This window comes from Cynocephalus volans, chromosome X (assembly GCF_027409185.1).
Source record: "Cynocephalus volans isolate mCynVol1 chromosome X, mCynVol1.pri, whole genome shotgun sequence".
Classification (NCBI taxonomy): domain Eukaryota; kingdom Metazoa; phylum Chordata; class Mammalia; order Dermoptera; family Cynocephalidae; genus Cynocephalus; species Cynocephalus volans.
In genome coordinates this window covers 63,599,552-63,616,121 of record NC_084478.1, presented here as the reverse complement: position 1 = coordinate 63,616,121, position 16,570 = coordinate 63,599,552, and the positions used below count along the sequence as shown (strand labels likewise).

The window sequence follows — 16,570 nt, the reverse complement described above, 5'->3', positions numbered from 1 at the left end:
GTGAGTTCACATATTCCTGCTCCCAAGTGTCAAACAAGCACCTGTGTGTGATACGTATGCACAGCATGGCTTAGCAGCTGGATGAGCTGAACTGGAGATCAGGGCTGAGAGTGCTACAGATGGCAAATTCAGCAATGCTGCTGGTTGCATTCTGGCTCTCAACCTCCACCTCTGCTCTTCCAGCCTGTAGAATGATCACAAAGACTAGTGTGCTGCCTCCTGTGTCCCATCTCCACCCCTTCCATTTCTGAAAAGAATGGCCCTAGCAATGGTTTAGAACAGGGGACTCCCTATTTGTGTGTGTGTGTGTGCATGTGTGGGGGACTGCACAGCACGTAGGATGGGCCTTAAACACATACATTCTAGACCCTATCCTCCAACATCTCCTGGCTTTAACAAGTCAAATACAAACCCTCAGAAACAGCACAGGTTTTGGTGGGTGAAGAGTATGTATGAGGGTACTTCAAAAAGTTCATGGAAAGATTTGTATTATTTTTAAATTTTATTTTTCCACAAACTTTCTGAAGTACCTGCGTACATGTTTTAACCTGGCATTAGAGGTGGCAGTGGGTGGTTCCTGCGACTTTGAGGTCCTTAACTTAGGATAATTCCTGACTACAAATGACCATCATGGAGGCGTGGGGAAGGTTTTGTAGCGGTAAGGCCAGCAGAGAAGAATCACAATCTTGCTGCTAATGGCCAGCTATGGGCTTGGCCTGGGGAGTATTGGCAATCTGCTACCTGGTATGTCACCCCACAATCACAGTTAGAACAGACCCTCCTCTATTATTCGAGTGCTCTAAAATTAAAAAAAAAAAGCACTACCAAACAATTCTTCCCTGCATATGGACTTGACCTTTGCCCATCATCACCTTAATATAGCCTCACAAAAATGAGATACAGAGAGGACAGCTCTTGGGTGCTCCAATGAGTAGTATTTGTTCCCCAAGGGTCCATGTTAAACACCCACAGCCCCCATCTCTGCCAGGGCTGCCACCTGCTGATGCCGCAAGCTGTAATGAGGCTGCATCCTACCAATCAGAAGCCACATGGCTAAGGGCCAATTTCCTCAGCAAGCAGAGGCTCCTCCCTGTTGTCCTTCGGTTCCCCTTCCTTTGCCTGTCCCGTTGCCCTGTGGCTGAGCAGCCCTGCTGCTTCCTGCTACAGCACTCTGCTGTGATCCATGACACAAAAACCCCACAGACACTGATGCCTACCTGACACCTCATTTCTGAGTGTCTGTCTTGCTCTATGGCTGGTCCTTGTTAGGAGCTGATTCTGCACACCCTGCCCAGTGACCCCTAGTTGCCCAGGCTCTGCCACCAACCTCTGTGTTAAATGAGGCACAGGGAGGTTACAGGTATCACTGAATATGACTGTCATCATTGCAGCCAAGTTCTCCACGCTTAGGGCACTGTAATTATGCTCACCTGTCTCTCTCACCTATTGGGCAGTGTATCCTGCAGGCAAGGATTCTGTCTTGTTGACTGTTCTATCTTCTAGCTTAGTTCGTAGTTTATAGAAGGTGCTCAATAAGTATTAGTAAATAATGAAAAGACAAAAACCCAGATCTCCTAACTTCTTCTTCTTTTTTTTTTTTAAAGATGACCGGTAAGGGGATCTTAACCCTTGATTTGGTGTTGTCAGCACCACGCTCACCCAGTGAGCGAACCGGCCATCTGTATATGGGATCCGAACCCGGGGCCTTGGTGTTATTAGCACCGCACTCTCCCGAGTGAGCCACGGGCCGGCCCGGATCTCCTAACTTCTGTCTAAGGTTTCGTTTAATAGACTATTTGTTTAATAGACTATGTAAGGATTTGTTTAATAGACTATTGTTAATAAACCTGGAATTAAATCGTTTCTGAAAACTGTGATTAGATCCTATCCTATCGATTTTTAAATGAATTAGGTAATTATAGAATAATTTTATGGCTCCAACTAATGGCCTCCAATATCTGTCTGGGACCTAGATTATCTGACCTAGGCCTGCAACTCCCAACCCCACCCTGGGATTTCTTGCCTCATGAGTTGACAGTGAAATGGGCCATGTTATATCAGGACTGGACAGAAGCAAGTGAGATATTTGACAATAATTTTTAAAGATTTTTAAGTGGAACAATTGACATAAAATTTGAATTATTAAAATAGGATGTAACCAATGTCTATATATTTGTTAGGACATTTTTAATATATAGGTTACCTGCATCAATTTCTTGGTTAACAAGCTGGGCTTGCAAATCGAAGATCTGTTCCTGTATTTTGTTGTGTGACAGTTTCAGCTTCTCTCGCCTGCATATCATGTAGCACAGATTTCGGACCTGAAAGCCCAATCCCCAGCAAATAGAGATGTTTGTCATGTTAAGCAAACCTGATGATTGAAACTGTTAGCTAAAATGAAGACAAGTGGGGGTTGGGGACTGGAAGGAGAGAAGCCAGAAACCAAGAGCAACAGAATGAGAGCTATTCCACAGCATGGTCAGCTGTGGGATCATGGTTCTCATATCAATCAGCAGGACAAGCAAAGTGTTCCAGAGCCGCCTTCTGAAACCTACTCTCCCTGCAGTGTCATGGGCTCCATATTGATTTGCACAGCCAGAATGGGAAGACTGATGGGCTAACAATGCAGCCTTCCTTTTTAGGTCCCTGAGTACAAGAGATGGCAACGCTGGATCCAGTACAGTTTTCTAATGAGTGCTGGACCAGCAGGATAAAGGTCTGCTGGGAAGACTAGAAGTGGCTTTTTTGCTCACACTTTCAGCTCAGCCAAGTTTCCACAGCCACAAGGGTGAAATCCTCACTCTCCCATACTCCCCACCTGAACAAGTTACTCAATCTTTCTGTGCCCTAGTTTATTCATCTATAAATAGGAATGACAATAGTAGTATTTTTTTCATAGGCATTTAAAATTAAATGAGTTAATATTTATAAAATGCTTAGAACAGTTTTGGCAATAATAGTAATAATATAGGTGCTATATATGTATGTCTTACATTTTTTAAAGTGAGCCAAATCTGTTAGTTCCTTTTCAAATTTTGGTAGCGAGAAAAAAAAAAAAGCCAATTCTATAATTATACTTAATTGTAAAATTCTTTAGGGTAAACACGGGGCCTAACTTATCTTTGAACCCCTGCAGCACCTAATTTAGTAGATACCTAATAAATATATGAGTTAAATCGAATTATCTGGTGGAGTAGCTCTCAACCAGGGGTGATTTTGACCCCTAGAGGACTTTTGTTAATTTGAGAACATTTTTGTTTTTTGTGGGGGCTGGCTGGTACGGGGATCCGAACCTGTAACCTTGGTGTCACCATCATCATGCTCTCCCAAGTAACTGGCCAGCTGAAAACATTTTTGGTTGTCACAACTGGGCGTGTGTGGGGGGTGCTTACTGGCATCTAGTGGATAGAGACCAAACATGCTGCTAAATATCTTATAATGCCCCCTACAACAAAGGGCATTCCCCACAACAAACTATCCAGCCCAAAATGTCAATACTGCTGAGATTGTGAAACCCTGACCTAGTGCTTTCCTGAACAAAATTCACTCTTTCTTCAGCCTGCAGTCTCCTAAGTATGTCAGTAAAATAATGCTGAGCCAATTTAGGCTTAACAGTGAATACAAAGTAAACAAAATGAGAATTTATTTAAAATTCAAAGTTCATCGAGCATATAAGTGAGGCCCTTCCAATCCCCTGAATGTGCCTGTCAAAAGTTAAGCAGAGCCCAATGTCTGGGGCTGCATGAAATCAGAAGATAAGCAAGGACACAGAAGCCCACACTATAATGAGCTGACCATTTTTTAATTGGAAATGGGACCTGCATTTCTACGAAGACCGTGACCTACACTAGTCACGACTGGTCACCTTACCCTCTCCAGGTCCTGCCGTAGGTGCATAAACATTCTCATGCGAGTGTTAACGCTTTCCTCTTTTGGCTGCACAAGGCCATTTTCTTCATCTTGCTTTGGAGGAAATAATGGCTTATTGAAGTTACTTTTCCGCTTCAGTTTCCAGTAGTTATAGATAAAGTCCACAGGTAGCATGGGCACCCCCAGCTCTGTGGCCACATCTTCCATTCGGACGAAAGAATAGAATTCCTCCTCCAGCTCCCGAAGCTTCTGCGCACGCAGGCCGGTTTTCTCACTTTTGGCCTGGCTTGGCTCTGCAGCCCTGTGGTGGGGGTACTCGGCCTCCCCAAGTTTCTGCCTGTTTTGGCTATGCTTAAGGCAGTATGACTTGAACTTCACTTCATCCCCCTCATCCAGGACGGTCTTCATCTCTAGGCTGTGCTCAAAGGCACAGGTGACATGGAAGGCAGTGATGCAGCTTTTCACCGAGCACTGCAGAAAGAAAAGATATGTCAAGGCAGCAGAGTTAGGGGAAAGGGAGCCTAATTTGGGCCTAAAATGAGAGCTTGTAGGAATTAAAGGAAAGAGGGAGAAAACAAAATAAGAAAAAAAAGTAAAAGATATAAAAAGAATAAAAAAGAGGGCCGGCCCGTGGCTCACTCGGGAGAGTGCGGTGCTGATAACACCAAGGCCCCGGGTTCGGATCCCATATACGGATGGCCGGTTTGCTCACTGGCTGAGCGTGGTGCTGACAACACCAAGTCAAGGGTTAAGATCCCCTTACCGGTCATCTTTTAAAAAAAAAAAAAAAAAAAAAAAAAAGAATAAAAAAGAAAATAAAAGAAAAAAGAGACATACACACACCAAAAAAAAAAAAAAAAAAAAAAAAAAAAACAACTTACTCCCCTTTTAAGCATTAAGTTTTTCTGAGAAGCCTTTCTTGACTCTTGTAAACAGTGATTTGGTCTTTGCATCCCCCACATCACCCTATATATGCTTTTGTCATGGTACTTTTTCCACACTGTACCTGTAGTACAATAATGGTCAAATCCCTGGCCATAGATCTCAAAGACAGAAGTTGTGTCATTCATTTTTGCATTGACATCAGCTATTGAACAAGCAGTTAGTTGTTCAGACAATGCTTCTGAACATATCAAAGAAAAAACAAACTCAGAAACAAACAAAAACCAACCTCAATATTATTGCCAGAGCATCCACTGGTTCTAAAAGGTCACAGGAATCCCAACATCTAAGTAATCTAACTTCTTGAAATTTTTCTTATAGAGCTGAGCTGTCTAACATGATAGCCAACTAACCACGAGTTGCTATTCAAATTTAAATTAATTAAAGTTACATACAATTAAAACTTTAGTTCCTCAGTCACACTAGCCATATTTCAGCCATTACAGAAAGTTCTATTAGACAGTATGGTTATGGACCATCTGAAATTAAGTTTATAATATTCTGCCATTCCTTCATAGATTTAACACATTCATTAAACATTACTATGTAGCACACAGTGAGGACTCATAGGGAGGCAAAGCAGGAAGAACCTGGTCCATGAGTACTGTACTCCTGTGTTTCACCTTTAACCTTAATTACCATTTGTTATAGTTATAGTGCTACAGCTTTCCTTCCAAAGATTTAAAAGGCACAGGTGCATTTATATATTTATGTAGAGGAAGAGGAGCAAGCAAGAATTTGTTTCTAAGGAAACAGTGGGAATTCTCATGGCTAAAGCCAAGTCTCATCCTGCATCTGGAGAGCAGACTGCTCAAGTACCTATGTGTTGGGTTTTTGATAACTAAACATAGAGAATGATCTTGGATATGAATAAAGACAAAAAGAATGCAAAGCCTGACAGGTCTCCTCAGACTAAGAAATTCAATACCTAAGAGAATACTAACCAACCGTCAAAGCTTTAATGGGGCAGATCTCATTTAAACTAGTTTCGCAGAATAAAGAATTCCAGGGATGGAATATAATTCTAAAATCATCTAATCCAGCTTCACATTTATTATCGCTTCATCTTCCTCTAGATGTACCTGATTTTCTACCTCCATTGCCTCTTCCACATAGCCCCCTCCACCTTCCAATTAAATGGTAATGTAGCCACTTACTGAATTCTTCCACTGACAAGAAGCTTACAACCTCTTAAGACAGCCCACCCTGGCTTTGGGCAGCTCTAACAGAAAAGTTTGTTGCATTACACTGAAATCTGTGTCCTTACAACTTCCACATATTTGACAAGCCTTATGAAAATGAGGATGACAAAAGCCCTAGACATACTTTTATCTGGGTACTCTGTTACCACTTGGCTAAGAAACTAGCCAGACATTGCCATAAAATCCATCTAGTTTCAAAAAAGGTCATTCTGTGATATTCATAGCTGGAGGGTTATATATTTTGGTGGTAAAAAAGAAATGCCAACCCAATTTTGGAGCCAATAAATACCTATTTACTTTTTTCTAAAACTCATGTCTGGTACATTCTATTAAACAAAATGCCTTTGCCTCCATGTCATTTATTTCCACTATAACTGCTTAAGGTGATAGGTATTATTATATTTGGCAGCTGGTCAGTACACAGATCGAACCCTGGACCTTGGTGTTATCAGCACCATGGTCTAACCAACTGAGTTAACTGGCCAGCCTAGTGACAGGTATTATTATGCCCATTTAAAAAAACAGCTTTTATTTTTAAAAATTTAAAAAAAAATTAATTTTTAAACTGAAATAATACTGTTCGCATTGTGGCGAGCAAGTAGCACTCTTACAAACAACTTTTATACATGTGTATTTAAACACTTCAGCACAGGCATTACAGTGTGCTCATCACATCCATTCCCTGAAATAACACAAAAAAATAGCTTTATTGAGATATAATTTACATACTATAAAATTCATTAATTTTAAGTGTACATTTCAATGGTTTTCAGTATATTTAGAGTTGTGCAACCATTGCCACTACCTAATTTCAGAACATTTTCCTCACTCCAAAAAGAAATCTTGTGCTCATTTGTAGTCACTCCGTGTTCCCAACCCCAGCCCTAAGCAACCACTAATCTACTTTCTGTCTCTATAGATTTGCCCATTCTGGACAATTCATGTAAGTACAGTCATACAATAAATATGTGGCTGTTTGTGTCTGGCTTCTTTCACTTAGCATGTTTTTAAGGTTTATCCATGTTGTAGCATGTATTAGAACTTTATTCCTTTTTACCGTCAAAAAATATTCCATTGTTTAAATATATACCATTTGTTTATCCATTCAATCAGTTGATGGACATTTGGGCTGTTTTTACTTTTTGGCTATTATGAAAAAATGCCACTATGAAAATTTGTGTACAAGCTTTTGTGTGGATATGTTTTCATTTCTCTTGCGTACTGTGCAGTAAAGGATTAACTTTTTAAAGAAAGACTTAGCCCTTTATCCCCAACTCCTGAGAGGTAACTTCTAAGCCCTTGGAATGTTCTGCCTGATGAGTGTCTTTGTTTACCTTGGAGCCTTGGGCCAAGCCAGATAGTCTATGCTAATGATGTGATTTAAGGTGGAGGCTTTGGGCCACACGGTATCAGACCAACCTCTGGAGGGACCAGAGACTAGGGTCAGCCACATGGATGGTCAGCTGTGTCTACGTGGCCAACCCCCAATAAAATCTCTGAACACCAAGGTTTGTGTGAGGTTTCCCAATATTGGTTGGCAATATTCTGTGTGTATTATCACATGTTGTTGCTGGGATAAATAAGCACTATCTGCACAACTCCACTGGGAAGTGATAACTGGAAGCTCCATTCCTGGTCTTTTGTGGACCATGTCCTATCTTTGGCTGATTTTAAATCTGTATCCTTTCACTGCAATGATCCATAATTATGAGTACAGTGGCTTTTCTGAGTTCTGTGAGCCTAGTGAATTACTGAATTTGAGGGTGGTCTTGGGGACCTCTCCAACTGCAGGTATATACATGGGAGTGGAATTGCTGAGTCATATCGTAACTCTATGTTTAACATTTTGAACCACCAAATTGCTTTTCACAGCAGCTGTACCATCTCACATTCCCATTCCCACCAGTTATGCACGAGGGTTCCAATTTCTCCACATCCTAGCCGACAGTTATTATTTGCCTTTTTTCTTATTGCCACCCTAGTGGGTATGAAGTGGTGTCTCACTGTGGTTTATTTACCTTTAAAGGGGGAAAAAGGAAATAATTTTCTACATATTCCTCAGAAATTGTAGAAGGGAGGAAGAATTAAAAAAAAAAAAAAAAAAATATATATATATATATATATATATTTTTTTTTTTTTAAAGATGACCGGTAAGGGGATCTTAACCCTTGACTTGGTGTTGTCAGCACCACGCTCGGCCAGTGAGCGAACCGGCCATCCGTATATGGGATCCGAACCCGGGGCCTTGGTGTTATCAGCACCGCACTCTCCCGAGTGAGCCACGGGCCGGCCCTAAAAAATATTTTCACTTGCTACCCCACGCATCCACATTTGTAAGGAGAGTTTCCTTTTTTTCTTTTTATCTTTGTGGCGGCTGGCTGGCATGTGGATCTGAACCCATGACCTTGGTGTGTAAGGAGTTTCTGTGGGATGGGAATTGGATCAGATAGGGTGGCTGGAATAAAAATCTTGAAAAAGAACACCAGAGACTGATTTAGGAATTAAGGCACTTCTTTCTTCTTTGAAGAAATACATTGCTGTCCCCAAACAGAAAACACTGTCCTCCTCAACAGCAGAAAACACCTGCCTGGAACGCAAAGGACCTGGTGCATATGTCCTCAGCAGTTTTTGTCCTGCTGCAGGACAGTGTCCATTTAGTTGCCCTTAATCCTCAATAAACCATGAACAGACAAATGGATGATGTCAGAGCAATTTGTTCAAAACTTGGTCACAGAAATAATGTCATAAATGGTCCAAGGCCGCCTACAAAACTCACTTCAGGCACTGTGTATTTAAACTCTAGCACCAACAGTGACCACCAGCCCTTCTGATTTCTCATCCCTAAGGGTCTGTGAAGCCTGAGGGGAGATGTCACTGCAGTGTTAGGTAACCTTTCCCATGTTTATATCTGGCCTCCTTTAACAGACTATAAGCTCCTGAAGGCAGGGATCACAACTGTCTTGAGGAACAATTTGTACTGACAAATAAAATTTGAAATATATGAGAATGGTATTAATGGACTTTCCCTCTTTTTTGAGGGGGGTGTCCTTTTATCTCAACATTTCATTTTTTTCTCCACTAGTACCACCTTTAATAGTCACTGAGCAGATGTGCTTGCTTACTTACCATTTCCCCACTTGAAGATTTTCATTTGTTTTAAAAAAGCTCACCTCCCTCACAAACTCATTAATTAGCCTTACAGTACACTTATGGGGGCCTACTAATTTATCTTGACTTCAATATACTTGTATGTGACTTCAGACAGGCCCACATCTCTCTACTGTTAAAAGGGACACCTACTTGAGCCCCAAATGTTTGATGATTCTATTCAGTTTGGCTGGATGAACGCTACGGCTTTCCATCAGCAAAGTCAGACTGTCTCTCAGGAATAACAGTATGAACAAATAACAAGTACTACTACCAGTACCACTCACATTTACTGAGTATTTGCCATCTGTTAGGTACTGTGCTAAGCTCTTCACCACCTTAAGTAGGTACTATTATCATTTCCATGTATAGACATGGAAAGGCGCAGAGACATTAGGTATCTTCCCCCAAAACTAGCAAGAGGTGGAGCCAGGATTTGAACCCCAGGAGTCTGGCTCCAAAGGCTCTATTCTTAACTACTGTTCTTTCTTTCCTCTCAGGGAAGGCTGAAAAAGCATCTGGATCTAGGTTGAATGGAGCGTGAACTTAAGATACAGAAGGACCCTACAGGAATTCTGGAAAGCTGGCAGTCAGAGAGACTGTGTCCAGGGTCAAGGCGAAATCCAGAGCTGCCTGGGGCACCTGATTTGAACCCAGACTTTAGGATATGCTCCAGGATGTCAGTAGCCTTCATGCTCAGCAGAAAGGTTCTAGTTCCCAGATATGGAGGCTGTAGATACAGGCTAGTCTACATCCCAAATCTGTCAGTGTTAGATTCTATCCTTGCCTAGTAGATGTTCCCAAATTAAGAGGAGATATAGGAGTATTCCCGCTGCCAGGAGATAGGAAGCCAGAATAAACACAATTCACAGACTGTTAAGAAATTTCCATAACGAGTTCATAAAACAAAATACCCAAGATGTGTTCCTCATTACAAAGACTCAAATAAAACAACAATATTAATAAAGCCTGACACCTACTGAATTACTGTATTTGTTTACTATGTTTCTGATTCCTAGCAGGGAGCAAGATGCTAAATTACTAACGGGTTTGAAATTAGCTTTACTTAGTGGTGGTTTAAAAGGGAAAAAAATTTTTTTTGGGTTTGTCTTCCCACAGGAAAACCAGTTATCAACCACGGAAAACAAATACCACACTATTAATATAAGCAGAACAAAGGTAGAGAAAAATACAACCACATTTAAGATCACCTGAAGTTTAACCCCTCTCGCCAAGAGCAGGAGGATCATTAATGCAGCCTGGCACTCACACAACACTTCCCGAAACCAGAAAACTATTTCACAAGTCTTCTGTCTTCAAGCCTCTAGACCTCACTCACATCCTCACTCTCAGCTGACGATCCTGCTTGCTTCCTCATTGAGGAAATTAAAACAATCAAAGAGAACTTCTGCACCAAGGTCAAGGGTTCAGATCCCCAAACCAGCCAACCGCCAAAAACAAAAAAAAGAGAACTTCTACAGATTCCTACCAGCAAAGCTACCTAAAACTGCACCAACACACTCTGCCTTCAAGCCTGCTGCCCAGGAAAACTATCTGTGTTCTTGTCTAAAGCCATCCCTCCTCTCACACACTTCACCCCATCCTCTCTCACTTACTAAAAAACCTTGTGTTGGCAGTTTTTCCTCTCCACTGGATCACTCCCTTTCCACGCATAGTTATGTTCTGTACACTAACAAGTACACACACATACGTGTTATTCCTTCCACCTTAAAGACCTCTCATGTCCCATTTCTTTGCCCTGACCCTTGGCAATGTAGCTTTTGCCATCTCTACGCCACCTAAACTGCTCATCCAGATCACCAATTGTCACACTGCTAAACTCAGGGGTCAATTTGCGGTCCTCATCTTACTTCAGCAGTATTTTTATACCACTGATCTTTCCCTTCTTGAAATGCTTTCTTCCCTTAGTTTCTAGGCTACTACCCTCTCTTGGTTTTCTGTCTGTCTCCCTGGTGGCTTCTTCTCAGTCTCCTCTGCTATTTCTTCCTATTCTTCTTGACTTCTTAACTTTGGAATGCTAAGGCCCAGTCCTTGGTACTGTTTTATCTCCCTTCTACCTATACTCACTCAACTTGGTGATCTTACCTAGTCCAGGCTTTAAAGCTATCTCATATATATGCCAATGACTCCCAAATTTATATCTTCAGTCCAAAACTTCCTCCTAAACTCCAGACTCACATAGACAATTGCCAGTCTGACTAGTTTCCACTAGGATATCTGACAGACACCTCAAACTTAAATGTCCAAAATGGAATTCATGATTTTCTCCCCCAGACAGACCTGTTCTATCTGTAGATTTCTCCATTCTGTTTATGGAAACTTCACCCTTCTCACTGTTTGGGCCAAAATGCTAGAGCCATCCTTAACTACCATCTTTTTCTCACACCTCATATCTGATCCATAGTAAATCCTGTTGGCTCCACCTTCAACATTCATTCAGAATTCATCTGTTTCTCTACCTCCAGGACTACCATTCTGGTCAAAGCCACCACCATCTCTCTCATGGATTACTATGATAGCCTTCTAATTGCTTTTCTTATTTCTAACCCTCTGTCCTCACAGTCTATTCTGAATACAGCAGCTAGAGTGCCTTCTTTTGGGTTTGTTTTTAATCTTTTACTATGGAATTTATTTTTATTTAGGCGAGCCAAGTGAAGAATTGGGAGTAGAGATACTATGAAAAATTTTAAAAACCTAAATAATAGCAGAGAGAATACTATAATAAATCCTATATTCCCATCATCCAGCTTCAGTAATTATTGGTACATGGCCAATCTTGTTTCATCTGTTCAAAACCTGCCAATGTCTTCCCCTTAAACTCACAGTAAAAACCAAAGATCTTAAAAGCCCTGGAAGCCCTTACCAGGGGCTGGCAAACCATGGCCCACAGACCAAATGCAGCTGGCTACCTGTTTTTGTGTGGCCCAAGAGCTAAGAATGGTTTTTACATTTTAAAATGATGGAAAAAAATCAAAAGAAGAATATTTTGTGGCACGTAAAAATTATATGAAATTTAAATTTAAGTGCCTATAGATAAAGTTGTGTTGGAATACAGCTATGTTCATTTGTTTAAGTATTGTCTATGGCTGCCTTCATGCTACAAAGGCAGTGTTGAGTAGCTGTGACAGAGACTACATGGCCTGCAAAGCCTAAAATATTTACTATCTAGTCATCTGTAGAAAAAATTTGCCAACCCCTGCCCTAGCCAATCAGGCCCCTGTGTAATCTCTCTACCTTCTCTTTCCCACATACTCCATTCCGGACTCACTGGCCTCTTTTCTGTCATTCAAACAGGCCAGACACACTCCTATCTCAGGGCCTTTGCATTGGCTGTTCCCTCTGCCTGGAATACTTTTACACTAAACATCTGCACAGCCCCTTCTCTTGCCTTCAAGTCTTTGCTCAAATGTCACCTCCATAAGGAGTCCTACCCTGACCATCCTATTTAAACTTGTAACTCATGCCCCCTGCCCCTCACTCCCTATCTTCTTACTGTACTCCACATCTTTCCTTTTTACAGCACTTACCATCTTCTGATGTGCTGTTTAATATCTACTGCTTATTATCTATTTTTCCCAATTAAAATGTAAGCTCCATGGTGCAAAGTTCTTTGTTGGCTTATTGACAGAAAAGCCTGGCACACAATTAGGCATAAATATTTGGTGAATAAATATAATTCCTTATAATCAAAATTTTACGAGTTTCAATTTGCTAAAACTTGAGAATCTGGACTTTAAGTAATGACATACGAACCACTGTCCTGCAAATGAGAAACCTCCAGAATGCCTCATCTATCCATCTGTTCATCCATCATCCATCCATCAATCTAACATTTAATGTCTGTCTGCCATGTTGGGATGTGGGGGATCTAAGGATGAAACGGTCTGAGCTTACAGCCTGCTAGGAAAGATGAAACTCACAGATAAATAACTGTTAACAGAGGGCAGAATGTGGTAATGCAGGGCTGTAAAGCAAAGCCAGGACTGCTAAAGTCAAGGCCAATGTTTTTTCTGACCGCAGCCATGTTGTCAATTATTAATCACTGTAAAAATCATCCTTTAAAACAGCAAAAATAGGGAGAAAATGCAGGTACTATAATAAAGAAAATAAGTAAATTACTGGACATAAATTCAATGTGCTATTATAAAGTGACAAAATAATAATAATAAAACATGGAAAATATTTTATCTTGTAGTAGAGAAAATACATATTACAAAGTAATGTATGGTACAATAAAATATGGATATAATTTATTCAATAAACACTAATTGATCACTAATGATGGGCAGCACTCTACTTCATGCCAGGAGAAAATCACAGAAGAATGACGCATAATCTTGGTCCTCAAGGGGCTCACATGGGGAGCAATCAGGAGAGAACTTACATAAACATAAACAGGCAATGTGTTAAGGTAGCAGACTCCATGGGAATAGTTTTCCTTTAAAATTTTTTTCTTTATGATTGCTAAAGTGCTGTAGCTAAAATAAATAATATCAGCCAAAAAAAAGTGAAAAAAAATAAATAAATAAAGGAAAGAGAATGTATCCAATTCTGTCAGATGTAAAAATGAATTGAAAAATTAAAAAGGCCTATGGGGGCCCAGATTGTGTTCTTTAAATACCACTGCTTTCCAGTAAAAAAATCCAGGATATTTTGGAGGAGTGGCTGATCCCAGGTCTGGAGCAAGAAATCTACCAGATGAGTCTGGAACATGTTGTCATGCCAGACAACAAGGAATCTCACAAAACACCTACAGCCACTGTCCCTAAGCTATGACATTCTATGGTCCACATTCTGTGAAGAAGGACAGCAGGCAAATATAACTCCAACTAGCCTGAAGCTTGTATGCAGGTCAGCCCTTCCTTCCCTCCTGCCAGCAGAGCCACCTTCTTATGTTTGGAATAGAAAGTGAAATGACATTACGGAAAGCGAGATTATCAAGAATTAATCTTTGTGTTTTTGCTGGAGGTAACTGGACTTTCCCAGTCCCATCCACGTCCCCCTGCCCTTCTGCTACTGGGTGCCCCAACGGCTACTACTTTTCCTTTAAGCAGCTGAATTCCTGTGCCCAGATGTCTCAGAAAACTTTACTTGCACTACCATATGTAACAATGTGTCTATAAAAATGACTTCTAAAACTATCCACCAGAGAAAAAGTAAAAATAAAGAAAAAAAGAAAAGAAAAAACAAAACAACAAAAATCTATCCACCAGAATTTATCCATTTGAATGCATATTTCCCTACCAAAGTTGTTACTTAGTCCAGCAACAGGACAGTCGTCAAATCATTCTGGAACCCATGTCCACCTGCAATTAGTGGGTGAGCCACACAAGAACACAGGTCTTTTTGTTTTAGAGTTATAGTTTATTTTCAACCAGGATGGTATCATCTAGCTTCAGAGCTCACTTAATTCATCAGTTCTGGCAGCAAAGGACAGAGATTAACTACCACTATAAATACTGAAAAGAATAAGCTAAATGGTCCAGAGGCAACATCCAAAAAAGGGATTCCCAGAAATGGCCTGTACAATGGCAGAGCCCTAGGACTGAGTGAGCAGCCTCGTGAGTGACTGTTCAGTTATCAGGCCACTCTTCACTGGGAAGGCAATTCCGGCCAATTTAGTGTTAGCCCATTCCACCACTTCTCATGGGGACTTACCTGAATACAAGCCCCTGTCTTCAACTTGCACAGGCTGCAGACTAAGGCCCACCGACTGGGTGGGATATGGGAGATATTCGTGATCGGTTCCATCCTCTCAGGACAAGCAATGCTGACCTACAAATAAAACACCACCATAAGGCAAAGGCACTATGGTATCCCAGAGATACCTTTCACAAACTATAAATGAGGTTATACATGAAGCTCAGAACATGAAAAGAATGACGTAAGCCATGTCTCTTAAGGTTAATATGGAACCAAGAATAAACAAAACCTGTCTCTATCCACTGCTCAGTCCTGCAATCATTTCCAGTAATGTAAAGAATTCATATGTGGGATGAAAGGGCACAAGCGTAGACTAGGCACCGTTACCTTAAAGAGTCAAAGATACTGACTTTACTTAGGAACCAAAGAAAGCTACTAGGAATTAAAATTCACAAAATCTAGCACCTTTCATATGTTAGAGATGGTGCTACATGCCTTGTTATTTCATTTAATCAGAGGCAGTGACAAGTCTTCCCGTTTGGTTTACAGAGAAGCATATTGTTGGAAAATAGCAGCAAATTTACATAACAAAGAGATTGCAGCATGTAAGTAGAAAGAATGAGGATGATAATATTTTTAAATCAGTATTTAAAACCACATAACTACCATCAGCTTACCCTACTCCCTCAGCCAAAGTAGCTTCAAATTGAAATTAGTTTCTGGGAGAGTGCTGAAAGGAAAGTACTTTTAAAAAAAGATGGAGGGCTGGCTGGTTAGCTCAGATGGTTAGAGCTTGGTGTTATATAACAAGGGTTCCATCCCTGTACCGGCCAGCCACCTAAATAAATAAATAAATAAAAAATAAGAAAAGGTGGAAAAATTCTTTTCCATATGAAAATAAGGGGTCAAGCAACTGTGGGTAAAAAGTGTTTTCATTTTTTAAAAAACAAATATATACATGAGTTTCTAAGAGAGATACAACTTTAAAAAGTGAAGAACGGTCAAATAAGGATGATCAAACCAGTACAAGTTCTGCCCACATCAGGAAACAGAGAGACCTTCAAGAGTCCAAAAGGTACTGGAAACCATGAGAGAATGTCAAATAACTGAGAAAGATTATTTTACTTTTAAAGAACTCTTCCTGAGTCACATTCCAGATTTTTATGAGCTGAGAGAACCTCCCCTATTAGCTAGAGGATTTGCTTCTAGAAACCAGTCACGGTCAGGCCCAAAATCTGAGAGTTCATATGACATGTCTATAAGCTGGATTTTCTTAGTGAGTAAAAGAACCTACCACTCATATATTTTTTGAAATACTGATGCCTATAGCCATAAGAATACAAAAGTTATGTATCTAGGACTTTCAGTGTAACTCTGTGAGCTCAATTACTAGATAACAACTCCCCTGGAACCAATGTTAAGATTAAAGAGAGGGAGATTTAAAAAGAGAATGAATACAGTATTATTTAAATTTAAAAAGAAATTTAAAAACAGAATGATACAGTATTATTTGCTCCCCATTAACTGAATTCTCTTGTCATACAATTAAACTGCCTAACAAATGTGCTGGCTTGGATAGGGGTTGACAAGAGAGGGTATGAGTGGAATATCCAAACAGCTTTATTTTTTTAAAAAAGGGTGCCCATAAGAAGTAAGGAGAAGAAATATCTGGAAGCTCTGTTTTAATTAAGTTAGTGCATACATAGTCCCTCAGTAAATATAAGCAACTGAAGGACCAGGTTAG

The 16,570-nt window shown here is 40.4% G+C and overlaps 1 protein-coding gene across 4 annotated transcripts in view; it reads right to left on the bottom strand.

Moving 5' to 3' along the window:
• JADE3 (jade family PHD finger 3) overlaps positions 1–16,570 on the bottom strand; it is a 133,972-nt gene that overhangs the window by 1,636 nt on the left and 115,766 nt on the right. For all 4 annotated transcript variants that reach the window (XM_063083551.1, XM_063083552.1, XM_063083554.1 and 1 more), the window contains 3 exons: positions 14,842–14,958; positions 3,871–4,341; positions 2,204–2,321 (listed from right to left, as the gene is read on the bottom strand). In XM_063083551.1, coding sequence (XP_062939621.1) covers positions 2,204–2,321; positions 3,871–4,341; positions 14,842–14,958 — 706 coding nt within the window. The remainder of the gene's footprint in view (positions 1–2,203; positions 2,322–3,870; positions 4,342–14,841; positions 14,959–16,570) is intronic.